A 26965-nucleotide genomic window follows, 5' to 3' on the forward strand; every position below is an offset into this window, starting at 1 on the left:
TAGTTTTTTAAGGAACCTCCATACTGTTCTCCATAGTGACTGTACCAATTCACATTCCCACCAGCAGTGCAAGAGTGTTCCCTTTTCTCCATACCGTCTCCAGCATTTATTGTTCTAGATTTTTTGATGATGGCCATTCTGACTGGTGTGAGGTACTGTGAACAGTCATTCAATAAGCAAATCTCTGAGTTCTTTTAATATCATAAAATGTAGTTTTCTGGACCAGAAGACTTGAATGTTTGTAAAAGGTCAGGGTGTTTTTATTATTGAATACTTCACACCAAGACTAATCACATGTTCATTGCCGTTAATTACTGTCCAACAGAAAACTTAATTCAGAACTCTAAATCAGTATGACACAAAGGTCTTAATTAAGTGGTAAAATTCCCATGTTACCATAGTTTTAAAATAATTTTTGTTACTTATCAAGGATTAATTTTTTTGGTCAGTTTCATATCTCTTGAAATTCATAACATTTGAAAAATAATAAGTTCCGATATGTGGTTTTTAGTAATAGAAATAAAAAACCCGCCCGGATTTACTATTTAGTATTAAAATTGGTTGGAATTCAAAATGATAAAAGCACAGTTGGAAGGTTTAGACTATAGTATTCACATTTTTCTATTATAAATTTGGTTATAATTTCCAACAGACATTACATTTGTATAAAGAACTCTGGGATAGGCTCTTCTTGTCAACAGGATTCCAAAATTATAGACACTGATGTCAATGCAGTTGAGGTTAGCCTAATTTGGTCAAGAGAAGGACATGCTGAGTCTCTATATGGATAGCTAAAGGCTATTGCCAAGATTGACAGGTGTCCTGTGAGTGGCAGAGAGCCCCAGGGATAAAATTTGTACTTGGATTACTTCTCTTAAGACACAGTGATCAAAGCTGTACCTTTTCCTTCTATTGATCATACTCCTAAAATAGTGAGATTTGCTTTTAATACCCTGACTGTTCAGATATTACTTTTATAAGCCCCAGCAAGGTAAAGAGTTTTATACCTTTTTCTTATAGTTTTAAATTCTGTTTTCATAAAGCTTAGCTGTCTCCTATGCACTAATTTTTCTAGTATAATCAAGTGATTTTTTTTGTTGCTCTGTCATGTTTCACTAAGGCTTTGAGACAGGTGAGAAAAGTTAACGTAAAAGAATACATTTGTTATTATTGTAAAAGAGGCAACTATTTCTTTATGGGATAATAAATTATTTTATATTTAGAAAGATTAATTTTAAGATAATTTTCTAAGAAATAGACATAATATTGTAAAGGAGTGTTAATACAACTTGATGACAGCTTTTGTTTCTATTTCGTCTTATTGAAAATTTTTTATTAAGAGAAGTCTTATACTTTATCAAGATAAATTAGTGATAAATACTTCATATCTCAGAATAGGAAAAAGTTTTAAAGCCATTAGGTCCGTGCCATTAAGAAAGGTGAGTGCACTGTTTTAAGAAAAACTTGTATTGCCTGAGTTTTTTGTGAGATTTGAGTGATGTAAATCTGTCATCAGCAATGAAGGAGCTATGATTTTAGGCATAAACTTAGTAGCTGTTTCTATTCAAATAGGAAATTTCTGATCTGGAAGGACTGTGTCTTGATTATCTCTGCATTTTAGTGTCAGACATACAGTAGGTATTTAAGAAGGAGGATGCTGGGGAACCATTTTAGGGAGCCAGCCTATATTCACTGGTGTGAAAAATGACCTTAGCCGTACCAGGCCTCAGGAGAGGTTCCCAGGGCACTGGGCAAGCACAGCACACGTTGCCCTCATGAGCCATGTGATTTCAGTTAAGCCCAGAGTTGGGGTGGAGCTGGAGTGGTTAGGTCATGATCATTGTTAGGTCTTAATTATTTAATTTGGACTTGGCTAAATGTTATTGAGAGCCTGCTATGAGTGAGGTATTCTTTTACAGATGTTATTTAACTCCTGTGAAGGGAGGAAAGCAAGGCCCTTACAGGTGGTGATTCACCCAGGTTCACTCAGCTCTTGGCAGTACAGCTGGGAAATAAACCCAGGCTCTTGACTCCCAGTGGAGTTTTGAGATGGTGGGATAATCTCAACAGAAGTTCATTTAAATGAGAGAATTTTTAGGACTGCCTTTCTTTTTTCCCTGTGTGTCTCAGTTCTGATTCTTTCCCTCTTCCCTTGTTCAATCCTTCACTTGTATTTATTTACTTCTTTTTGGCTCCGCCCTGCCGCATGTGGGATCTAGTTCCCCGACCAGGGGTCGAACCCGCGCCTCCTGCCATGGAAGCACGAAGTCTTAACCACTGGACCACCAGGGAAGTCCCAGTCCTCCACTTTTAGACGAAAAGCAAGTTGAGATTCTTGACCTCACCACCGTTAACCAAAAGGGCATTTATCAAAACGTACCAAAAATAATAGGATCTTGTTTGCTTCGTAGAACTCAACTTTTCGAGCAGCTGACTGGCTGGGAGCTGTGAGGATAGGAAGTATTTCTGGGCTGGGCATCAAGGTGGTAGGCTAATTTGGAGAGTGCAGCCCAGGCTAGTGCAGCCGATAATGAATGATGACCACCAGCGGTTCTCCTGAGGGTGGAGCTGATTACATTTGGCTGCTCTGACCTGTTCCTGGGCATCCTTTGAGTTTGCCGGCTGGAACCTTACTGCCCAGAGAGTAATCCAAGACCCTGACAATCTCATGCCACACCTAGTTTCATGACAGACTAAAAAAGTTATCTCCGTTTGTGCAAGGATTAGCATTACAGCTTGTTAGTTCAGTAGAAAGAAGAGGTGTGTGTGGGTGTGTGTGTGTGTGTGTGTGTGTATATAATGTATAAGGTGTAGTGGGAAATGTGTGGCCATATGTTATGTATAGCTTCAATTCAGAAAAATTGTGATGTGCATCTGTAATTTGAGTTTATGCCTCATTTTGACAGGTGGAGAATTAACTTTTTTTAAAAAAATAAACTCTTCCTACTGAGGATTGGATAATGAAAACAGCCTTGGTATTTGAACTATTTGGGCTGTTTTCAAATATTTTAGAACCGTCATGTGGGTACCGCCACTAGGCAGATGCCTTTGTCTCACCACGAACTGCAGCCCATGACGTAGTCCTGTCGCATCCGGAGTGTTTCCCAGCCCGTCCACGTCTCCCCCCAGCACAGTCCGTGAGCACCTCTCCTGGGCCTCCGCTGTGGCCTCCTGACCGCCCCCCAGCCCCTACCCCAATGAGCTGCCCTTGACCAAAACCTGCTGAAGTCTCCAGCAGGGTGGGGTTGGCTTTTAGGATGCAGACGAAGCCCCTTCTCGGGGCCTCCACTGTGGGTTCCCACAGCCTGCACTGCAGCCTCCTCTGCTCTTCTTCCCGAATCTTCTGCTTGTCTTTGTTGTGCGTTGTCATGTCTGTGAGGATCATTCTTCCCATCCTCTTCGTGTTCTCGCCCTTGCAGTTCAGCTCAGGGACATTTCAGGGCCTCTGGGAAGAAGCCCCTGACCTCCTAACCAGGTCAGACCCGGGGCTTTGTTGGCGGTTCCCGTCGCAGCTCCGTCGTACTTGTTTCCGTTGCAGTTTTGTATTTATTTGCAGACTTCGATTAACGTAGACTGACTAAACTGTAAGTTTCGGGAGGGCAGGAGCCCTTTCCGTTTTCACTCAAAGATTATACCCCTGGCGTCCAGCAAAGGGCCTGGTACCTAGTTGCAGCTTAATGAATACTCGCATGAAAGTTTCATGAAAGGCTTTTTCTCTGCTGGCTGCTGTGAGAGATCATGAAGATGAATAGAGACCCACTTTGCTTTCACCGAGCTCACTCACAGCTGAAAGAAGAATGAGACGTGTAACACAAATATTATCATGTAAGCTAGACTGCAAGTCGGGCTTAGAAATAGTGTACTTTTAATTGCTTGAAAAATGCAGATAGACTGGCCTTTGTCAATAAATCCATAATGAGTGAATTATAATGTTAAATAGCACAACATTATCTATGAAAGCCCCTAGCATTCATAAAGTAATCCTAGCTCTAAAGGAAATAGAGTTGACCAATTCAGTATTTAAAGTTGAAAAAATAGAGTAAAATGCATTAATATTTTTAAATGCCAGGACGTTATACCTGTGACACTGGTCTACGTGGAGGAAATGAGGAAATTTTTAGTACTGCCAAACATTTTTTGGAAGTTATTTGAAAGCATTCCTGGTGTTAAGGTCGGGGATGTGCTTGGGGCCAGCTGGAGACCTCGTTTGCCTACATTTTGTGAGACTGTTAGGTCAGCGCTCACGAAGGTGTTTCCTCCCCTCTTCCAGCTTTACTGACTCTCCTTCCCCAGCCCTGGGCTGTGGCATTAACCACGCGCTGGTAGGAAGGCCGGCTGGCAGCATTTTCTCAGAGAGTCAGGTGACCCTTGTTTGAAGGCAGCTGCGTGAGGTTCAAGGCAGGCAGTGTCCCCTCTCTTCTGCCTCGGGACAGCTGGTTATTGTCAGATCCTAACAAATCTTCCTTGCTCATTGCCCTCTGGGAGAGGAGGGAGGCTATGCAGGGGGCTTTTCATTGATCCAATGGGAATTACATTGATCTGGTGTCTGGCCTTGGTTCTTATCAAGTGGATCGCCTCTAAGGTAGGCCATCTTTATTTTTAGGATTGTGACATTAATCATTAGTTCATATATGGGTAGGAGTGAACTTGCTAGTCCAATTTCTTCTCCTTTTGCTTCAGTGTTATTTCTCTGATTAAAAGAGCTACACGTTTTACCTGTCAGCTGAGAAGCTTGAGGTTACTGCATGTGATTTTTATTCTTCTCCCACCTATTCCTCCTGAAGGGCTTTTTATGGTATCATTCCTTGGTATCGAGGTAGCTTTCCTCAGGATCATTCCTTTAAAGAAGTTTTTACACTTAAAGAAGTTCAACTTTTAAGATTATGGAATTAAACAGTTTAGACATTTGGTGTACGTATTTTAAACATTCTCTTCTGGAGATAGCAAATTTACTGTTGCTGATAAATTGAAAGTATAATTATTGAGGATTTCTAAACAATTAAAAACTTTTTAAAAACTAAATACCACTGTCTCTCATGTTCTCACTTAAGGTCTTCCTGCTGCGGAAATATATGCCTTACTTTATTTAATATGTTGAAAAGAGTAAGATTATTATATATCTGTTGTTTTTAAATTTGGATTCCAAATATCGGGCTTAAGAAATGCTTGCTATAGTATTTCATCAGCTGAATCTAGCATTCCGTATTAAGTTGTCTTCATTATTCCCTATTAAAATTATGCTGTGATTTAAAAAAAAAAAAGAAAAATGCTTGCTAGAATGCTAGCCATTTGCCATCCGAATGAGAGTCCAAAGTAGGAAATACTTAAGATTATACTATTTGAAATTATTTTTCTATACTTGTATAAAAATGATGGTCTTTCATCCACCAGGCAGCTTTTGTCTTCCTTTATTAAGAAATTGAAAAGTGTGAATAGTAACTTAAAATGTATAAGGCCATCATTGTTTGCTAATAAGCAACACAAAAGCTTCTTTTATATTTCTTCTTCAAGCGAGGTTTGAATCCCTGATAATGTAATGTTTTTCACATTTAAGCATATTGTTTTAAGCATAATTGTCTTTTTCTTGAAGCAGTCCTGTTTTCTTAGTGAATACGATTGAAGAAATCTCTTAAAAACAGTGCACTCAGATTTTTTAAATCTTGTGTTTTGTAAGTTAAGAATTAATTTTGTTTCACTCACACCAATTTACTAATTGTTTTTAAAGGATTAGCTTGCCAAGTTACTGAATGAAGGTCAAGTTAATGTTAATAATGCATTAGTTGAATTGTGGATGTTTTCAGAGATTTTTTTACTTTTGTTATAACCACCAAAAATTTTAAATTAAGTTTTTAAACAAAAAGAATGCTAGTTTTAAGAGTGTGATTTTTTTTTTTTTTTAATATATTGTTTGCATAGGGAAGAGGACTGGGAAGGATAGTGTTCAATGGATGGATTCGTACTTGGATAGGCACTCAGGTGTGAACGCTTTCCTAGCATACGTAAGATGAATACGGTCTGAAAAAGCTCACTTTACTGCATCAGAGAAAACTGCTTTCAGAACTTTGGGCTTCATCTTTTGTAGCGTGTTACCGTTTTTGTAACGTTACCCAAAAATGTATTTAGTGCTGTTGTGTTTAAGCCCCGTGACCTGTTTACTAATCTCCAACACCCGGCGTATAAGACCTGCCTCACAGAGGTCTTGTGCGGGTAAGCGAGGTTTTGTATGAAAGCGCCTGGAGCATTTTCTGGCAGAGTAGGAGCTCAGCAAGGAGTTAATACATCATTACTTCACCATCTAAGGGAAATACACACGCCTTTGCACAATAGATTATTTTACTGGAAAATCCAAACAAGATAAAAACCATAGCACTTAAGATATCTTTGCTCAGTTTTAAAACATGTCTGTCTTGGGAATTCCCTGGCGGTCCAGTGGTTAGGACTCGGCGCTTCCACAGCCGAGGGCGCGGGTTTAATCCCTGGTTGGGGAACTAAGATCTCATAAGCTGCGCCGAAACAAACCAAAAAAACATGTCTGTCTTTAAAAGTTATGTATTAACCAATATCAGGAACAACTTTTACGCCTTTTGTCATTTACCTTGTCAGATCTTTTGCGGAAGAGCCGCGATTCACCCCGATGCAAGCTTGAGTGTCTTACCAGGGCACTCAGAACGCCTGTCTGTGTGGTGGCGGATCCTTTGGAACCTTAGAGATTAACTTGTTTGTGCTGCGGCTGTCAGTTTCTGATTAGCTGGGCCTCACCCGTGGTTTGACTTACACTAGTTTGCTTTACGAGCTGTTCCCAGGATGGCTAAATTAGAAAAGTCACGAGTAGAAGCTTCTCAGTTGTTTCCATTCACTGGTGAGGTGAGGTGGGAATGTGGATGACAGCCCCGAGTGTTTTATGACTGACACTGTGACACGGGAATTTGATTAAATTTGTTTTACTGTCTTTATTAAAAACAATTTTACTAGTATATGGCTTTAAAAATGATAGTCTTGTTTTTACAAAGATATATGTTAAGTCTGTGCTGCAGTCTTGGTGTATAAAGCACATATAATTATTTTTTAAAGTAACATTCTAACATGGAAATCAAAATTTTAATGTTATAATTTATAGTATATTTATCCAAAAAGAGTTACTTTAGGTTATTTTACCTAGACTGTTTACAGTTTAATAATATTCACTTAAATCTTGGTCTGTGAGGCAACACATGAGTAAATTATCACTCAGCATGTACTCATTGTTGGATCCACCTTTTTTTTAAGTCCATTCTTAAAAAATTTTTCTGTTATCTCATTTGGATTTGTTTCATGAGAGTTGTGTCTTGCAGGTTAGGATAGCATTTAAGCTAAGTATTTGTGGACCAGGCTTCCTTAAATTAGTAATGAATAAAATAACTTGAATATTTTGCACATCCCAAAGTAATTTGTTAAAATATATTAAAATTAAATTCTACCTTTTTGCCAAGTTTTTGTAATGGTTAACTAATACAGACCCTAAGTTAGTGCCTCTATAACTAAGTCTAAAGTGATTACCTTAAAATAAATTTAGTGTCATAGTTAATCTAGATTATGTTCATTACCCAGCTTCTTACTTATACTATTTTAACAGCTGATGTTAGTCTTTCTCAATCCTTAGTGATAAATGAGACTTTACCTTTCTAATTAGTGGCTCTTTTAGTAAATACCCTTCCCCTCATAAAAAAAAAAAAAAAAAAAAAAAAGCAACCCTTCTCCTGAAGAGAACTGTTAGAGATAACAGGTTAAAATGTGTTTTAACAAGCTATTTACCCAATTTGATTGGATAATAGTGGGTTGATAGGTCCTGACCATGACAAACTATTACATAATTATATCTGTGGTTTCATGAATATGATTTGGCCGATAGAAATATTTATCTCCACATATGTGCTCTCCAGACTACTGGGTTTTCCTCTAATATGGTGGTATTAAGGGGAGTCTTGAAATCTAATAAGATAAATATCTTGGGGTAGAGATGGGAACAGCAGGTGTGAGTCGTGCCTTTTAATACCAAGTGATTACAGTGGCTGTTTGCTCCAGAATAAGTCATTTACCATGAAACACTGCAGGAGGCTCAGGGTCTTCTGTTGGTGGAAGACACTAACTTTATTAAGCATGATGCTGCCAGGAGTGTGTTCTGTATGATTTAGTCCCTTGGGTTTTGAGATCATCCATTTCTTTGTAGATTTCTTTGTAGTACATTCTTACTGTAGCTTTAAATTTTAGTTCGATGTATTTTGTGAATATATAATAACTACACGTGCTACAAAATTCAAAAGATATTCGTTGAAAAGTCCTCTTCCTACCCTTGTATCTGTCCTTCAGCTTCCCTGGAGGCAGCCAGTGTTGAAAATTTAGAATTTTATTTTTGCTTGTGACTTGTGTTCCTTTTATATTTCCTGAACTGGTGGGGTTTTTTGTTTGTTTGTTTAAGGATACATTAAGTCATAGCAGTTTAATTGATGTTTTTCTTTTAAATGATAAGCACGGAGGAGATAATAACAAATGATTTGGGGAGCTATTTTGCATACTAAATCCAAATGAGGGCTTTAAATACAGTAACTTTTCTTTATAATAACAGTAAAAAAAACATGATTGTTTTTCCTTGAGATTTCTAGGTATATGTTGAAGAGTTGTAAATTTCATGCCAGGGGTTTGTGAGGAAAGAAGATCATTAGTATGTAAAAATACCATCTCATTTCTTTAATATGTATTTTGTTAATGAAGTCAGGCATTTTTTCTTGTGTTTATTAGTTTATTATTTCTCTTTCTGTGAGTAGTGTGTTTATGTCCTACCTGGTTTTCTACACTATTATTCATTTTGTAATTGATTTGTAAGACACTTCTTTTTTCTCCCTTCATTTTTAGGTGTAGCAGGGAAAAATTAGCCCTTTGTCGTATCTGTTGAACTCATTTGTCTTCATTTGGAGTTTGTCTTTTGCCTATGTTTATGGTATATTTTGCCATACATAATTTAACTTTTATGTGGCCAAATTGATTTGTTTTTCATGATTTCTGGATTTTATAGAACAGTTAGAAAGGCCTTTCCTAGTTAAGATTTCTTTTTGAGTCGTTATTTAAATTTAAAAAACTTTATTGAAGTATAGTTGATTTACAATGTTGTGTTAGTTTCAGGTGTACAGCAAAGTGATTCAGTTATACATATATATATATATATATTCTTTTTCAGATCCTTTTCCATTATAGGTTATTATAAGATATTGAATATAGTTCCCTGTGCTATGCAGTAGGTCCTTGTTGTTATTTGAGATTTTTTTTAATACAGTTACGTTTTCTTCTAATATTTTCATGCTGTTGTTTTACATTAACATTTCTGTTCCATGTGTGATTTATTTTGGAGTAGGAAGGTAATAGTACAGCCTTATGTTTTTCCAGATAACAGCCACTTAATCTAGCATTTTAAATCAAATAATTAACTTGATTTTTTTTTTTTTTTTTTTTTGGCCGTGTACACACAGCTTGTGGGACCTTAGTTCCCTGACCAGGAATTGAACCCCAGCCCTCGGCAGTGAAAGTGCTGAGTCCTAACCACTGGGCCGCCAGGGAATTTCCTCTCCACAGATTTTAGATCCTTTATTTAGCATATACAAAATTTCTGTGTATTCTTGGATTTGATTCTAGATTCTCTGTAGTGTCTCTAAAGTGTCACTACTTTATAATAGCTCATGACACTAGTTCTATTTATTACTGTTTTTTAAGAATTTGCTTGCCTGTTTATTCAGCTAATATTATTGATTACATTAGAATGTGCTGGGCACTATTCTAAATGTTGGGATTTATTCTATATCTGGGGACAAGGACACAGTGGTGAATAAGTCAGACATGGTTCTTGCTCTTGTGGAGCTTTTGTTTTAGAACAAGCTAACAAGAGTAGGTCAGCTAGGTGTGCTGTACAGAGCATGAACGTAGGGACTCTGGGGAGGGTGACTCTCTGGTGGCTTCAGGTTTGGTAGTCTGGGACTGCCTCTCTGAAGAGATGACATTTTGTCTGGAACCTGAGAGGTAAGAAGGGAACGATGATGCAGTGATCCTGGACAGAACAGCAGGTATCAAGGCTGTGCGTGTGGCGTGGTTGAGGGAGGGCAAGGCGGCCAGGGTGGCTGGCTCTTAGTGGTAGAAAGAGGGCGGTAGGACAAGAGGACTGAGGGGTAGGCAGATCATGGAGAGTTAGGTGTTTGGAGTTTATTCCAAGTCTAGTGGGGGCCATTGGAGGACTTCTGAGCAGTAGCTGGAATGTTCACTCTTGCTTCTGCGTGAATGGACTGGGGGCCAAGAGATGCAGCAGGAAAACCAGTCAGCAGGGCAGAACATTGCAGGAGGCCAGGTGAGAGTTGCTATTGCCTGAGACAGAACGAAGAAGTGGAGATCGAGGAAGGGAGATGGGTGTGAAGGTGGAGTTGGCAGAACTTGCTGAGGGTGTTTCAGGTCTTACAGAGGTGTTTTTTGGTTTCTTGCTTTTGGTTTTTTTTGGTAATTATATTTAAAATATTTGCAATACTCGTTATTTTTTATAAATGGCTTTATTGAGGTATAGTTCATGTACCATACGATTCACCCATTTAAAGTGGGTGGTTTTTTTTTTAATTTCAGTGCTTTTTGGTATAGTCACAGAGTTGTGCAGTCATCACCACAGTTAATTTGAGAACACTTTCATCATTGCAGGTAGAAACCCTGCAGGTAGAAAGCCCATTAGCATTCACTCTCCAGTTCCCACCAACTCTCCCAACTCTAGGCAACCACCAGTCTGCTTTCTGACTCTGTGGATTTGCCTGTTTGGATATTTCATATAATTGGAAACATATGCTTTGTGGTCCTTTGTGACTGGCTCCTTTCACTCCATATACTGTTCTCAGGATTCAACCATGTTGTAACATGTATCAGTACTTCAGTCCTTTTTATGTCTGGATAACAACACTAGATATTGAATACTGAATAATATTGTACGGCTATACCGCATTAGTTGGTAGACATTTGGATTGTTTCCAGTTGGGGGCCATTATGAGTAATGTTGCAAGATACTTTTTATACCTGTTTATTTTTAAGCTCAAAATATATTTTTAAATCTGTTCTCTTTCAGTGCACCCCATTTTTTGTTTTACTCAGATTTCTCTGAGTACACTAATTACATTTTTTAAATTCTCTTATTTCTTGTAGCTTCTGGGCCATTTGGTTTTTCATTTTGTTCCATTTATTTCTAGCTAAAGAGTTTCTTCAAATGTCTGATGATTCTTGTTTGCTTATTCATTCATGTTTAAGTGAAGGGAATAGTGAAGTAGTTGAACTGTGTCTCTCCATCAGTTCCGACTACCTCTGCAGAGGCTCTCTCTTCAAGTGGGCTTGTATGATGTACTCTGACATTAAATTTCCACCTACTGTGTTCCTCACTCTGTATCCACTTCTCCAACAATGCTTAATCATATTGTATTATAATTATTTGTCTTCCTCACAACTAGAGATTTCAAGAGCAAATGCTGTATTTAATTTCATTTTGTATATCCCAACTTCTCTTGCACAGTGCGTCACAAAAAATAATAAATACATGTTTGTTGAATTGAATTTTATATCACATTTTAAATTATCATGCATTAAAATGTGTGTTTTTTTTTTTTTTCTAGAGGCGTGGAGCTATCTCCTATGACAGCTCTGATCAGACTGCGTTGTACATTCGTATGCTAGGTAAGAATTATTTATTTTGCACCAATATCAGTTAATTTTGTTATCTGCTGTGAATTCAAGATCGAGATATCTTTCATTAGGTAGCTTTTCATCACTGTTTGCAGCAGAAATGGCCTATTACTTTGAAGTTGAGTCTAGAAGCCAAAATTAATATGATGTGAATAAAGAGGGGCATCTTAGAGTTTGGGTAATTGAGAAATCTCTGGCTTAATAACTGGGGCTCTGTGATTAGTATACAATTTTAAGTTGCATCCTGATTATTCTTCATAAAAAGAGTCTTAGATTTGTACAGTTGCTGAATACTAAACGGTAACACGAACAAAGACGAGACCGTGAATTACCTGATCGCATAGTCTTGTCACTGGATGTGTTTGTTCTCAGTTGGCAGGTGAGAAGGCCATTTGTCTTCTCCTAGTCTGAGTTCTTAAATCTTTAATGTATTACTCAAGTCCAGAGGGTAAAATGAATTTGATGTGTGTATATATACATGTATAATTGATATATATATATATATATACACACATACATATATGTGTGTAGTTTCTCTCTTTCCCTCTCTTTGCCAGATTTTTCTCTTCATCCACGCACTCCTTGATCCCTTGTACTTTAATTCATACTATTAAAAACATACTATAAAGATTCCAGTAGGCACCTTTACTCATCTTTTCTTACTGTCTTTTCTTCATGACTGCTCTCCTTATACTCAGAATTCCTCGCTCAATTTCTATGATATTTAGTCATCCTTCTTCTTCACCTGCTTCTGGGGTGGTGATTTGGTTTGGGGTTTTTTGTTTGTTTGTTTGTGCCTCTTTCATTAACTCCTTTTCATAGTCTTAGGCCTGTGTGTTCTCCAGTGTCCTGTTTTTGCTCTTCCCTTTTTCTCGCTTTAAGTTACCTTGTGTATCTTACCTGCCTAGTCCCATTCCACTCTAGCACATATTTCCCCCCAGGAATGTTGAGCCTTTCCTTCTTTACTGTCTCCATCTCTCTCTGTAGACATGTCAGGATTCTACTCTCCTTAAAACAGAGTTTTAGACTCCTGTCTTCTTCACTCTGTAGAGCATCTCCACATGGTTATGGGTACCTCACATTTGACATATGTGTTAAAAGATTTGTGTTCCCCAGGTCTGTGATTTTGCATTCTTTCACCGTCTCAGAAAATGGAACTCCATTCTTCTGGTTGTCAGGTCAGGAACCTTGGCGTCATTCTTGACTCTTATTTCTTATTTCCTCTGTGTTTACTTCATCACCACATCCTCTTGGCTGATACCTTCAAAGTGTATCCAGGGTTTCCCCACCACAATGCTGTTACCATCCCTAACTGAACCACAGTTACCCGGTTTTTTATCGGTAGCTGTCGTCACATAGTTGTACATTAGATCTCCAGAACTTCCCTGCGTAACTGAAACTTTTCACCCCCTTGACCAGCATCTCCCCATATCCCCCTCCCCGCAGGCCATAGCTGTTGCCTCGTTGAATGCACTCACTCCTTGAGTGTCTCCCTGCGTCTGCCTGTGCGTCTCTACTTGATTCTAGTCTATGCAGCCAGAGTGAACCTTTTCAGACCTAAGTCCATCTCACCCCTCTGTTCTGAATCTTCCGATAGTTTTCTGTCTTGGAGTAACAGCCAAAGCTATTACAATGGCCCGTTGAAGGTCCAGTGTGATGTGGCCCTACTGTTTCTCTGACCACACCTCCTACCAGTTCCCCTCATTCACCTCACTCCAGCCATGCGGGCCTTTTTGCTTGACCTTGAACGTGACAAGCATGCTCCCGTCTCAGGGTATTCATACTTGCTCTCCCTACGTCTGGACCCATCTTCATCCAGGTGGCCGTGTGGCTCACTGCTTTGCTGCCTCCAGGCCTCTGCTCAGATGCCTCCCGTTCGCTGAGGTCTCTGACCACAGCCATGAATCACTCCTCCCCGACTCCTCCTCCCTGTTCTTTCCTTGCTTTAGTTTTCTGCATGGTGCTTTTTACCATCTTCCATAGAATGAAATTATTTGTTTGTTTTATTATTTGTGTCACTCCATGAAAGGGTGCGCTTCACGAAGACAGGGACTTTATATATTCTGCTCACTGCTGTGTTACCTGACATGTAGTGAGTGCTCAGTAAACATCCAATAGAGAGTGAAGGCATCGCCACATGAGAGAAGGGATTAATCGTTGCGGGATGGACTCATGGTGGATGACAGGCACCTTGAAACAAAGAATAAGCAGGAGAGCCTTCCAGGCAAGCGGAATTGCGAGGGCACAGGAATAGGGACTGGAGACTTAAAGGTTATAAACTCGGAGGCTGTGGAAGTGTAGTGGGAAAGGTGCTGCCTTTGGAGCCCGCAGAGCTAGATTTAAACCCTGGCACACCTTTACACTAGCTTTGTGGCATATGCATGCTCTTAAACATCTAAAAATCTCAGTTTCTGCATCTGAAAATGGGGGTTAAGATTCCTATCTCTCAGATTTGGTTAGAGAATTAAATGAAATAATGTCTGCAAGGCAGAAAAAGAGCACCTGGCAGAAGATTGCAGTGGTTATGTTGCTGTATGGAGAAGTAGATCCAAAAGTCATATGAATATAGGAAGAAACAATACTGAGCTTATAAACAACAAAGTTTAAGACCCAACTAAAGACCTTGACTATACCCACTGTCAATGAGGAAAAAGAAGATTGACCAAATTAAACATTTCAGGCAAAATCTTTAACATTTTAATTTTCTGTACATGTAAAAAATTACAAGCTGCTTGAGAATAGGTAATATATTTTCTATTTCTTTATATCCCTTATAGTATAGTGTTAGGCACAGAGTAGATGCTTAATAAATATTTGCTTCTCATTGTGGCTTTTTAAAGTTTTGTGCTGAGGATTTTTTTTAACTCCATGTGAGTAATAAGATATGAGGTTGGATTATCATATACATGGATCATCTTTCAGAAGGTGACTCTAAAATAGAGATTATAATTATTAGAGGGGTAGTTTAAAAAAAACCTCATCTAGCCTTATAACTCAGTGCCAGAAATTTGTAAACCCTTTCAAATAAATCAGCTCTTAACTACTTATTCCATTTATATCATTAGTAGCCTGAGTTATGGGTTTGATCCCACATAGACCTTTATTGCACGTGGGAGCTTCCTGAACGGCAGCCTTCTAAACCTATGTTTTATTCCTGATTCTGTCCAGGAGATGTACGCGTAAGAAGTCGAGCAGGATTTGAATCAGAAAGGAGAGGTTCTCATCCATATATTGATTTTCGTATTTTTCACGGTAAGTGTTAGCAGATACAGTATTTCTCTCAGACTTCCAGTAAAAGATCTTCATAAAATTATGTAATTTTCCAAGGGAAAGCGAATCCAAGGAAAAACATATTATGTTTAAAATGTTTTTAAAATACTGGGTCATGATAAATGACACTTTATTTCTAAATAATACTTGTAAATGTTTAGAGGCAAGGAGAATTGGAAAGTATCAAAATATGAAAGCTGGTATGGTTTTTCTTCTTTCTTCTTTAAATGTGAAATTACTTTGGTACATTTTTTTCTTTTTAAAAACTATATGTTCAAAAAGTTGTTTTATTCTAAATGTTCTGTCTTCACGACTCTAGATAAAATGTTTTTGTGCAGGTGACATTATATAAAGGTATCTCATAGTTAACAAGGTATATATCCCTTGGATTTATTTAAAAACACACGTACCCCTGAAAGATGTTTGGTAGAATGCGTATTTCGAAAACAAATATTGTTTGGTTCCGGCGCATAATGGGAGAAAAAGGGAAAAAACAGGACTTCTAAAACTCTTAAATAGTAACCATGTTAAATCTGTTTTTGGAGGCGTCCCTCTTTTGGTAATGTTGGATAAATTATTTGGATTAACAATACAATTGAAAAAATTAGAAAAACTAGACACAGTAGAAAAGACGTGTATTTGAGTGTATCAGAGTGCTGTTGAGGCAAGGACGAGGCAGGCATTTCAGGCTACTTTTCCCCTTAGTGGCATCTGCTGATGCTGGGAAAAGTGGGTGAGAAGCTGAGCAGAGCTTTTGTTGGACACTTGAGGCCAGAAAAACAAAAACAGGTGTTTGTAGTTCACCAAGGTTGGGGAATTGTCCTGGTAAACTCTCTATGCTTCAGTCAGAGACCCAAAGTGCTTTATATTAGAAAAAAATCCCAGCTTTCAACTCTCGCAAATAATGATTAGATTAAGGTGGTCTGTGATTTTAGTGCCTCTAAGCCACCTGCTTAGAAGTAAGTGTTAATCTTCTTCGGAGGAAGGAGACTCTTTTGGATTTGGTTTGCCGATATTTTATTGAGAATTTCTGCATTTATATGCATGAGAGAGAATGGTCTGTAGTTTTCTTTTTTTATAATATCTGGTTAGAGTGAGCTAGGACGTGTTACCTGTGCTTCTAGCCTCTGAAAGAGATTTTAGAGGATTGGTATAATTTCTTCCTTAAAGAACTCACCAGTGAACCCCTCTAGGCCTGATGTTTTCTGTTTTGGAAGGTTGCTGATTATTGATTCAATCTCTTTAATAGAGATGGGCCTTTTCAGGTTGGCACCTTCTTCTTGTGTGAGTTCTGGCAGACATTTACTGTGGGATTAACCTGGTCAAGCTCCTGGAGGTAAATCTCACAAAATTCTGCTCCCCCCTCCCACCCCATGACTGGATTTCCCTGGAGTTTTTAACTCTCAGAAAAGCCTCCAGAAGTTCATCGATTATAGTTCAGGTTTCTCTGCCCCGGCACCGGTTCCCAAGGAGGTTTCCATTTGTGAGTCTCTGTGCCAGTAAGTTGTCTCTCTTTGCCTGTCTCTCCAGTCTTGGGGCAGTGAGTTGCCCTGTGTCCTCACGTCTTCAGTGGATCCTAGAACAGTTGTTGATTTTGCAGTCTGTTCAGCTTTTTATATGTTGTTAGGACAGAATGGCAACTTCTAAGCTCCTTATATGCAGATCCAGAAACCAGAAGTCCTATTATGTTGTTTCTGAATGAAATGATAAATAAGTATTTTGAATTTTTGTTTTAATTTCTATTATGGAAAATATCCGTAGATACAACGCACATAAACTAAAGCTCTTTGGGGCAGTGAATAATTTTAAGAGTGTGGAAGAGTTCTGGGGTCAACATGTTGGAGAAAGCTACACAAGAGTTACCCCTAAAAGCATGAGGTCCAGAGATTTTACAGGCAAATTATTCAGTGTCTTTAAGAGACTGATAATTAGTTTCACAGCACTTTAAATTCTTTCAGATTACACAAAAAGAAGTCATTCAGAGCTATTTTTATAGAGCAAATATAACTTTCAAGAGGCAAATGTAATACTCTAAGTGTAAATGTCTATAAAAAAATCTTTGGAAAAAATATTAGCAAAAGGAATACCAACAGCATAAAAGAATAATACTCCAGGATTAGTGGGTTTGTCTGGGGAAGGAAGCGAGAGTGATTCCAATATGTCGTTTTTTTCTGTAACAACGCATTAGACCTTAGTAACATGGGTTGCCTCCAGGAGGGAAACTGGGCGGCCTGAGGACGTGAGAGAGAAAGAAGCTGTTTGTTTTACACCCTTTTGAATTTTGATTCATGTGAACATATTACTCACTGAAAAGTTTAAATAAAATTGTTTGTAAATATTGTAATATACAAAGATTGGCTCTGAGTAAGGATATCAGTAAAATGGTTAAGTCTCAATATTGACCTAAAGAAAAGCACAGTTGCATTGGGAGTCTCTAGGTTACCCCTTGTCTTCTACTGCATTTTAGTGAAAGAGAGGATTTGAAAATTATAATTGTTATAAGATGCTGGAAGTCTTAAATAGGAGACATAATGGGACATTTCTGTGGGGGAGGGAAGTTGGAAATGACCAAATTGTTGGAGGTACTCTCTCATGGAATTCAAATAGGATGTTTGTCTTCTAAATCATTATGAAACCAGAAGCAAATGGTGTAAAATCTTAAGGACAAAATGAGAAAAGTACAAGCAAAGGTATCAATGATGGCAGTAAAGGTAAACGGATAAAATATTCCTTCTAAGAGATAAAGGTGCTCAGATTGGGTGCAAAATGAAACCTAGTGGCAAGAAATGGTTGAAAGCAGTGTGCAGCAGTCTCGGGCTTGGGGATCTGCACTTGCATCCTAATGTGGAGCCTCTGTGGTCTGGTGTCTCAGGACAGCAGAGGCCACTCGGCTTCTAGGTATGCAGATTCTTCTCTTCACGACCCCATCGTGACAGATGTTCTAAGACTCTAGGCTGTAGCTGGAAATTGTCACTGTGGAACTGACCCTGTAGTTATTATAAAACAAGAGTATCTCTCTAAGCCAAAATGATAACGTAATTTGGAGGGGTTTTTTAAATAGAGAAAAATGAGTCATTCTTTCCTACTCGTGTCGTAGGTTCTGTTTATCACACAGCTCAGAATTCTGAAAAGAAAAAATTTTCATCGAGCGTATTTTGTGAAATGTGATCTAATCAGGGGGTGAGCGCATGCCCGAGCTGTGGCTGAAGCCTGCCGAGTGCCGCCTTCAGCCGTGTCTCGCGGACCTGGCCAGCGCTGCGGGGTGGGCGTAATCCCTCGAGGGCCCGAGCAGTAGGGCTTCAGTAATGTGCCCTCTCCTTTGTATACAATTAAAAATAGGATTTTATTTTTCACAGTGACATAAATATTTGCATGCTGAAGTTAAAATAGTTTCTAGAATGTTCTGAATACAAAATTCTGGATAGGTGTTTTAAATTCATTGAAGCTAGAATTTTCTCTGTGTACGGCTCCTCACCCCACGCCTTCTGTGCATCTCTTCGGTTTTACCTTAAACTCACTGTTAACTTTCCCTGTTGTAAAATTCTTGTCTCTCTCAGTTCTTTCATTGCTTACAGCCAGTCTGCATTCAGTCCCATGTATTTAGTAACCGAAAATAGCTGTCATTCTCCTCTCCTTTCTGTCCTCCTTATCTCCTATCCTGCTTGATTCGGACCTCTGTTACCACAGTCTGGGGTTATTCTGGTGGTCTCTTAACCGTTGTCCTTACTTTTAGGATTCTGTCTTGTAATCTGTCCTCCCAGGGCAGGGTCTTTTTAAAGAGAGAGTTTAAAATACAGGAGAAAATGCATATCAACAGGTTAGAAACATGTATTATACCATTAGTACATTATAACTACTGCTTGTCTGTAATTTTGTGTTTCTTCCATGCGTTCTATTTGTGAGGTGCTGCTGATGTGTGTTTAGGTGCTGGAATAGTTTTAACTTGTTTCTGGATTGAGATTTTCTCCACGTTGAACATAATTGTCTTTATTAAATTTGCCTAGAAATTAGACATCTACACTGCAATATTGAGCTTTTTTTGAAAGATCCTTTTATATATACGGTTTATTATAAACAATGTTTGGGTTTACCATCCCAAGGTGCATTCTCCTCTAGCTGTTTATCCAGTTAGAGAACAATTACAGGCTCCAAAGTTAGCAAGTGAGACCTCAATAATAATTTTATTATGTAAATATTGCGGTTTTTTCTGCCCTGAGTTTTTGTGGTTTGGATTATCTTTTGTCATAAATCCTTATTCTCATTCTCGTGAGGCCTAGAATTGGATCTTCACAATAGGATTTGCCATGGGCATTATCATGCAGCAAGTTCTGGCTGTGAGTCTTTCTAAAAGGGTATAAAGAGGCAAAAGAAGAAAATTAGCTGAACACATGAGTACATTAAATACAGAAACAGTGTTCAACTTCACTACTAAACAAATTCCTATCAAATTTAGAAAGTTAAGCAAACGATCAGCTAAGGTGCTAGTGATAGAAGTTTGCGTTATGACAAACTTTTTAGAAGGCAGTTCGTCACGATGCATCAAGAGTCGTAAACATTTTTTTTCTCTTTGATTTCAGCACGAGACATATATGCAAAGGGAATAATCTTACACAAATGTCAATGTATGTGTGAAGACATTCACATTGGCCTTATTTATAATAGGAACATGTATTAGGTTGTGGTGTTATTCACTGAAGTATTTGAGGGTAAAAGACCAGAATGTTTATAACCTACCCTCAGATGTTCAGAAAAAGAATCAGGTACACACCACACACACGTACACACGTACACACGTACACACACACACACACACACACACACACACAGTACAAATGGTAAAGCAGGTGGATAAAATGTTAACAATGGCAAATCTGAGTAAAGGGTAGTGATAAAGGGTATTCCCTGTACTATTTAGTTTTGCAGCTTTTTACATTTTTTATTTGTATTTCAAAATGATCTCTAAACAAAAAGTTTTTAAAGTATGGTAATTAAATTATGCATTTATTAAAAATCATGGGTTTATAGTCGGAGTGCAGATTTGTTAACTGGTATTGGACCAGGTCTGTGGTTGTTTATAAAGAAATGGGAGAATTCAAACTTTGGGAAGACGTTTTGAAACTAACCTGTATTCATGGTTACAGAGGGTGGGGGGATTTGGAAGATCATGAATCCTCGTTGCCAGGAAGTGTTTGCAGAAGACCTGGTGTAAGTCTGCAGCCAGGGTTAGCCTGGCAATTCGTCACAGATTCTGCTTTAATCAAGAAATTCTACTCTAATTTTTAAGTCGTCACACAGAAGCTTTCATTCTTAACTAGGTTTTGTTTGGGGGTTTTTGTTTGTTCGTTTGTTTTTTGGTCTCTGCTGCTTTAAGTGGACTGTTCATGCTAACTACTTTGTGAATTTATCAGGTGTTATTATCTTGGTTCTATGGAGCAAGAAAACAAATTTTCCCAGATATCATCTCTCACTGAAGAGATGTTATGAAGCATTCTTTTTTTTTTTTTTTTTGCGGTACACGGGCCTCTCCCTGTTGCGGCCTCTCCCGTTGCGGCCTCTCCCGTTGCGGAGCACAGGCTTCAGACGCGCAGGCTCAGCGGCCATGGCTCACTGGGCCCAGCCGCTCTGCGGCATGTGGGATCTTCCCGGACCGGAGCACGAACCCGTGTCCCCTGCATCGGCAGGCAGACTCCCAACCACTGCACCACCAGGGAAGCCCTATGAAGCATTCTTTTACCTTTGTTTGTGTTCTTATTACCTATGTTATGGTACAAAAGATAATATATGTCATACATATTTACATAGTTTGAGTTTGAGAAAGGGATTTTTCATGTAAGGAAGTCATTGTTGACATTATTTTAGGATGATCAGAAACATTCCTCGGAACATTGTTTTTTCAAACTAATATTTTCTTCTCTGGGGAGTGTTCCATTTTGCAATTTAGATAGAACATGCATATCAGTGGGAATTATACGATGGGTTGTGTTTATTAAGAAATTTGGAAGATCTTAGCTCATTAAAGATACTGCTGAAATTTTCAGATGCTCATGTTAAGTCAGAAATTTTTATTCAGCCCAAAAGGAGATGTGAAATTGCTTATTGAATAGAAAGCAGTTTCTGGTTATACTACTTAAAAGGTGTCATGACAGTCCATGAGTATTCACAGTATGCTAATCACTAATTATTTGTTTAGATAACAAAAAACTAAGATTGGTGCTTCTTACTTAACCTCCTTGTCCCTTGTCTGTCCCCCAGAGCTGTACATGGAATCTTGTAATGGTGTTTAGGGCTATCGGATTACTAGCAGATAATGCAGCTAGCTCTTCTCAGCATGTGATCATTTTATATAACTTTTTTTTTTTTAAGGATTGGTCCACTTTCTTAATAGGCAGATGATTAGTTTCTGACAAATATTTAAACTTCAGTGTTAACGTTAATACTTCTTTGATACCTACTGAAAAACTTCAGCTTTCATCCCATTTTTAGAAGATCCCTAACCTTTCCAGACCTGCCCTATCTAGGAACTACTCCCACTGAGGTCCAGATTTCTGGTCCTCCAGCATTTAATAAACTGATTCTTGATGTCCCGCATTCAACTAATTTTAACCTATTTAGTCTTCTGACCTTATGTTGTGAAAATTCGAGGATTGAGGCACCTGATAATGATGAGCAATATATACACTACCAAATTGGGAGAAAGAGGTAATGGGGGGTAGAGAAGAAAGCTGGGGAGAGAGGAGCTGATTGATTAGAGAGTGGCAGAGATGTTAGGCTGCTGGCTGGGTGGTGTGGACTGAAAAGTGCCCCAGAGCTGGGTCTCCCTGACGCGGCCCCGTGGCTCCCGACCGTCTCTCCTTAGCGTGACAGCTCCCCTTCCGCAGGCTTTCTCAAGTTCTGCTTTCACTCCGCTCTCTGTGGAGAGAGAACCAGGAACCTCCCTCCTGTGAGTTTCCTCCTTTCGAGTATGTTGGCTTCAGTAACCAGCTTTCCGTAGGGTGGATTACGAGCCCCAAATTTTCCTACAGATATTTTTCTATGTCCAATTGGCCGTACACCTGGTCTCTTGAAATATGATATTTTGACTTTTAAATTAGTTGGGCTTAATGAAATGGATTCCATATTGACTTGGTGTCAGAATTCATCTCTTGTTTGCTGTACATTTGATGCCCCTAAATTTAGTAAATTATTCTTTTAGTTACACATTCTTTTTAGCTTATATAGTAACAAATTCTAATATCTTTAAACATAAAAGCATTATTATAATTCTGCTCCACATGTGCACTGATACCTTCCTTTGCAAGGTTCTGGCGTGGTTATTAAAGTAGTAAGGGAAGCTGCCAGCTTGAAATTTTCATGGAATTCACCAAAGCTCATTGACGTCATCCAGACTGGAAGCCATGGTCTCTCTGCCAACGTTGGACAAGATGTAATACCAGGAGAATGTTTTTTCATGTCCACACAAACGCAGTTTTCCGTTTTCTTTTACTCCCGACACGTGGTAATGTTCCATTCTATGTAAATGTGTTTTGCCCATTATCTTGAGCCTTTTTATTCATTTTAGCACTTTATTCCACCCCATACTAGGGAACCTTTCAGGATATTTACATTGTAGCCGAAAAGGCTTTTAGCCTTACTCATCTTTTTGTTCCTGGTTTCTGGCAGCCTCTGGCTCATTGTAGAGATTGAATATATTCCTGTTGCATCAAATTGACTAAAACTGCATATCTTCTACCAGTTGGACTTAATACGGTCCCATTTGTATTTCTCTAAGTATGATCTGTATTAGCTGTAAACTGAATTCAGGCTGGCTACTGCCCTTCTGTTGAATCAAGTGTCTCATGTTGTCTTTATTATAATGACCCACTCTGAAAGCAGACAAAATTATTAAGTGCTGCCTTAGACCCTCAGGTGCGTTTGGTTTTGTGTTGTTTCTTATCTTCCTAACAGGGCTGTGTTAGACTTGGATACTTGTTTCATACTTAGTGACATGATCAGAAAGAACATCTGTTTCTGCGTTTATCTTGAGCTTAAAAGCTTATGTCATACTGACTTTATTGTCTTAGTTCATCTTAGTCTTTAATGTATAGTAAACTCCCACACAAACTCAGGTCCTCTTATATTCCGAAGCTTTTACTGCTTCTTCCCTTTAAGAATAGAAGTTGTTGCGTGGCGTTTCCCTCAGCCATGACTTTTTCTGCGTTACATTGTTTTTCTTATTATCTTTCATACTGTACTGCCTGGTCATCACTTTCCTATTTACAAGCGTATTTTTTTTTTGTTTTTAGCCATTATTTGTTTGATTTGCTAAGGTGGCTGTCCATGATCTGTCATTTAGTCTCTCATTCAGATGTGAGTGTGCCAGCCTCTACTTATAGTTCTGGTATTATAGACTAAGGTCATATCTGTCTGGAGTTTCTATTAAATTTTAGTTTGTTCCCAGTCATTCATTTATCTTGAAGTCATATCTGGTGGTTTCAGCAACACTTCTGTAATAGTTCATAGTCACAGGAAACAATCTCATGTCCTTTTCCCCTGTCTGTTCATCATGCGTGTTCCTGCCTCCTTCCTATAACAGTCCCCTTGCCAAGCAGTGCCTGTAGAGATGAGTACTGCTGTGCTGAATCGAATTAGGAAACCGAGCATTCTGCCCCCCTGTATGCATTTTTTTAAATGTATCTAGTTTTCCAGGAGATTGTGAAGTGCCTGCATTTGAAAAACCACTGATTTTTGTTTCTTTTTTGTCTCAAATTGAAAGAATATCTCCTAGATACCTTCTCTAACTTCATAGCATAAATTAGGGAACCGATATGGCTTGGACCTTAACCTTAATAAAATTTAATGATAGTTTAATTCTGCCTGACCTTTGGAGAATTGGAGAAATTGGAGATTTAACTTTAAGCTTTATTTTGTATGTTATACAGTAAGGCTTGTGTGCTTTCTTTTCCTTCTTTTTTTCTCAGCTCACTAATAAGGGAATTAGGAATGTACCAAATAAGGAGCTGTGTTCAAGTCCTACGTTTGAGCGTAAGAGGGACCCAACATGTCACGTATCCCATCTCTGTAGGAGAGTTGGGAGTGATACTGCTCAAGACGTGTTGATTTTCCAGCCCTTTTGTTTCCTTAACCTATTACCTATATTTCTTTTTTCTGTCCACTTTCTAATATGAAGGAGAAAAGAAATGCCTAATCCATAACAATAAGAGTAATCTTTTAAAAAGGGTTTATAGAATATTAGTTTATTCTCATGTTAACATTGATCTAATTTTAGATTATGAGTAGCTCCTTTATTTCTTTGGTTTGTAGTGAAGCTTGGAATGTCTATATATTTATTTTAAAGTAATGACGTATGCATATTTTGAAATCTTTAAATGTGTGCATTTAATTCTACAGTATGTAAAAGTGTACAGTGGTCTTCAGAAGGAAGTTATGCTGTCATGAAGAATAAATCTGGCTTTGTTAAAATAAATAGTATGAAGTCATGTGCTTAAACATATTTAAACATGAAACCAATGTTATATGTCAGTTATACGTATTGTTTTAAAAGAATTGATACCTGTAACAACTATAGCCATTAATGTTAGTGTTTATTCTTTGCCCAAAAAGACATATTGCTGTATTATCTCTTTTGATTTTTACAACAGTTCTGTAAGGCCTGTTTTACAGTGAGGAAACTGACAATCAGTTCAATAACTTAAATAGCTTTCCTAATATCACAAAACTAGTAAAAGGGGCAGGGCTGGGATTCAAAATCAGATATGTAACTCCAAAGCTGATGTCTTTATTTGCCCTGCTGTACTGCTTCTCCGTATCAGAACAAGCTACTCTACTAAAGACCATTGCTCTGAACACCTAGCTGTTTTTTCTCCATTTATCCATGCATGCTAAATGTAAAAATTCTTCCAAGAAAACTTGAATTTAGATGTAGCTAAATGTGTTTATTCAGTATTAACAGTAGGCTTTCTGATATGGCTTCCGTTCTTTTTAAGGAAAATTAAAGAGGAGATTAGAACGAAGAATGTCTTAATATTTTTTATTCAGTTATCATTCAATATGACCTTGCCCTAGACTAGAGTTAACACCTTACAGCACTGAATTTAAAAAAAAAATTTATGACAGTCTCCAAGGGTAATTCATGCTAATGCGTCTAAATGATTGTCACGGTTTTAAGGTAGCAGGTATAGTGACTGCAGGACTCCCTCTTGTGGACAGTTAAAGCAAGTAGTGGTCAAGTCTCAAGATCCACAGGCTTTTCTGTTAAAAACCTCTTTTGTCTAATAATATCGGTGACATCTTTGCCATGCCGTTTGGATGACAGACAGAGAAGAGGGTCTGTAGGAGAGTTGAGAGTGATACTGCTCAAGACGTGTTGATTTTCCAGCCCTTTTGTTTCCTTAACCTATTACCTCTATTTCTTTTTTCTGTCCACTTTCTGATGTGAAGGAGAAAAGCAAGAGAAAAACATGGCTTCTAAATTTGCTGCTATCCCACATTTCAGTACTGGCTCAGAGAAGCCAGGAGTGGATGACTGGAAGTAATTCCCATGTTCATTAAGTAACGATGCTCATTTAGTTTTGGTGGGTTGATTAGTTTGTTCGTGATCACAGAGTGAGGTAATGTGATATTTTAGACAAGAACCAGCAGCGCCAACAGTTCTTAATAGTAACTTGATTAAGTCACTGAGCCCTGTCGGCTTTCTAAGCTGGATTGGAATGTAGGTAACCATGTAAACTAGAACAAGCCCGAGACTTAAATAGTCCTAGCCTGGTGGAAGCTGGGCTTGAATAAAGACAACTTTAATCTGTTGTCTTTTATGCTGTGAAATAAATACTGGTGTGTCTCATGTCACAAAATGAGTTCTTGAGAATATTGGTTAATAGGGTCAGATTTTATGTAATACGGTCAGGGGGTGAGCCTTTTAGCCATTTAACTGTCTGAATGAAAGTACTAGTTAAGTTCTCAGGATCACTCTTTCTTGTTCCCAGTCCCCCATGTATCCTCTTTTTATCTGTTCCTAAATGATACTACTTATTCAACTTGATACCTTCTCAATAGTGGCCTCTACTTGCTTGTTTCAGTATAGGAATTTTATTTTTAATCATTGTAGGGAATCAGTGTGTATCTGTGTGTGGAGGAAGGCTGGGGGTGGGGTGAAGCAAACCTGAAACTAAAATTTTCCATCTTAACATGATCTCATCATGCTTCATCCTTGATTCATAGTTACTGATTCCCTTTTCTTAGATCATATTTTGGAAGCTATTCTAGGAGAGTTCTGGAAACCTCTCCAATTTTCTTTTAGAAAACCTATCCTCCAGTTTGATAGTGTGTTTTAGAAGCCATTGAAATGTGCTCCTATGTGCTTGTTCTACTTCTGAGGGTTTGTTGTAAGGGAATCAGGACGTGTGCGAAGACTCAGTTATAAGAATGTTCACTACAGAGTTGTTGGTAAGAAAAATGAAAGTTAGGAGCAGCCTAAGAGCAGAAAGATTTAGTAAATTATGATAGTTTCATACTGTGGGATAATATGTGGCTAGTAAAAGTGATGGCTCATGTAAGTGCCATTTACTGACTTGAAAAGGTGTTCGTGGATTCTTAAGTTAAAAAAATGCTGTGAACTGTCTGGGATAAAAGAGAACCTGTATGTTTATGCATATATAGGAAATAATTCATAGAAAAATACCTAGCGCACCAGGCTGTTGATAGGTGTTGTTTCTGGACTGCTAAGCCTTTCCATGCACCTTGTCCCCATTCTCAAACCCAGGTTGAGCGGAAGAGAAGGCTTAGGGCAGCTATTCCCAGAAGGGACCAGGCAAAACAGCTTTTAAAGGAAAGGGACAGTGTGGCTCAAAAATAACAGGGTAGGGGGGCTTCCCTGGTGGCACAGTGGTTGAGAGTCCGCCTGCCGATGCAGGGGACACGGGTTCGTGCCCCAGTCCGGGAAGATCCCACATGCCGCAGAGCGGCTGGGTCCATG

General features: G+C 38.5%; 1 protein-coding gene across 11 annotated transcripts in view; it reads left to right on the plus strand.

Moving 5' to 3' along the window:
* Positions 1-26965, plus strand: part of PDE7A (phosphodiesterase 7A) — a 175070-nt gene that overhangs the window by 109039 nt on the left and 39066 nt on the right. For 9 of the 11 annotated variants that reach the window (XR_013824514.1, XR_013824515.1, XR_013824516.1 and 6 more), the window contains 2 exons: positions 11658-11718; positions 14896-14979. Coding sequence is in view for 6 of the 11 variants with exons in the window: in XM_079901543.1 (XP_079757669.1) it covers positions 11658-11718; positions 14896-14979 (145 nt within the window). In the remaining 5 variants the exon portion in view is untranslated. Of the gene's footprint in view, positions 1-4431; positions 4583-11657; positions 11719-14895; positions 14980-26965 lie in introns of those variants that run through there. The other 2 variants (XM_079901542.1, XM_079901541.1) reach the window with 2 other exon arrangements.

The sequence above is a fragment of the Stenella coeruleoalba genome (assembly GCF_951394435.1).
Source record: "Stenella coeruleoalba genome assembly, chromosome: 17".
Classification (NCBI taxonomy): Eukaryota; Metazoa; Chordata; class Mammalia; order Artiodactyla; family Delphinidae; genus Stenella; species Stenella coeruleoalba.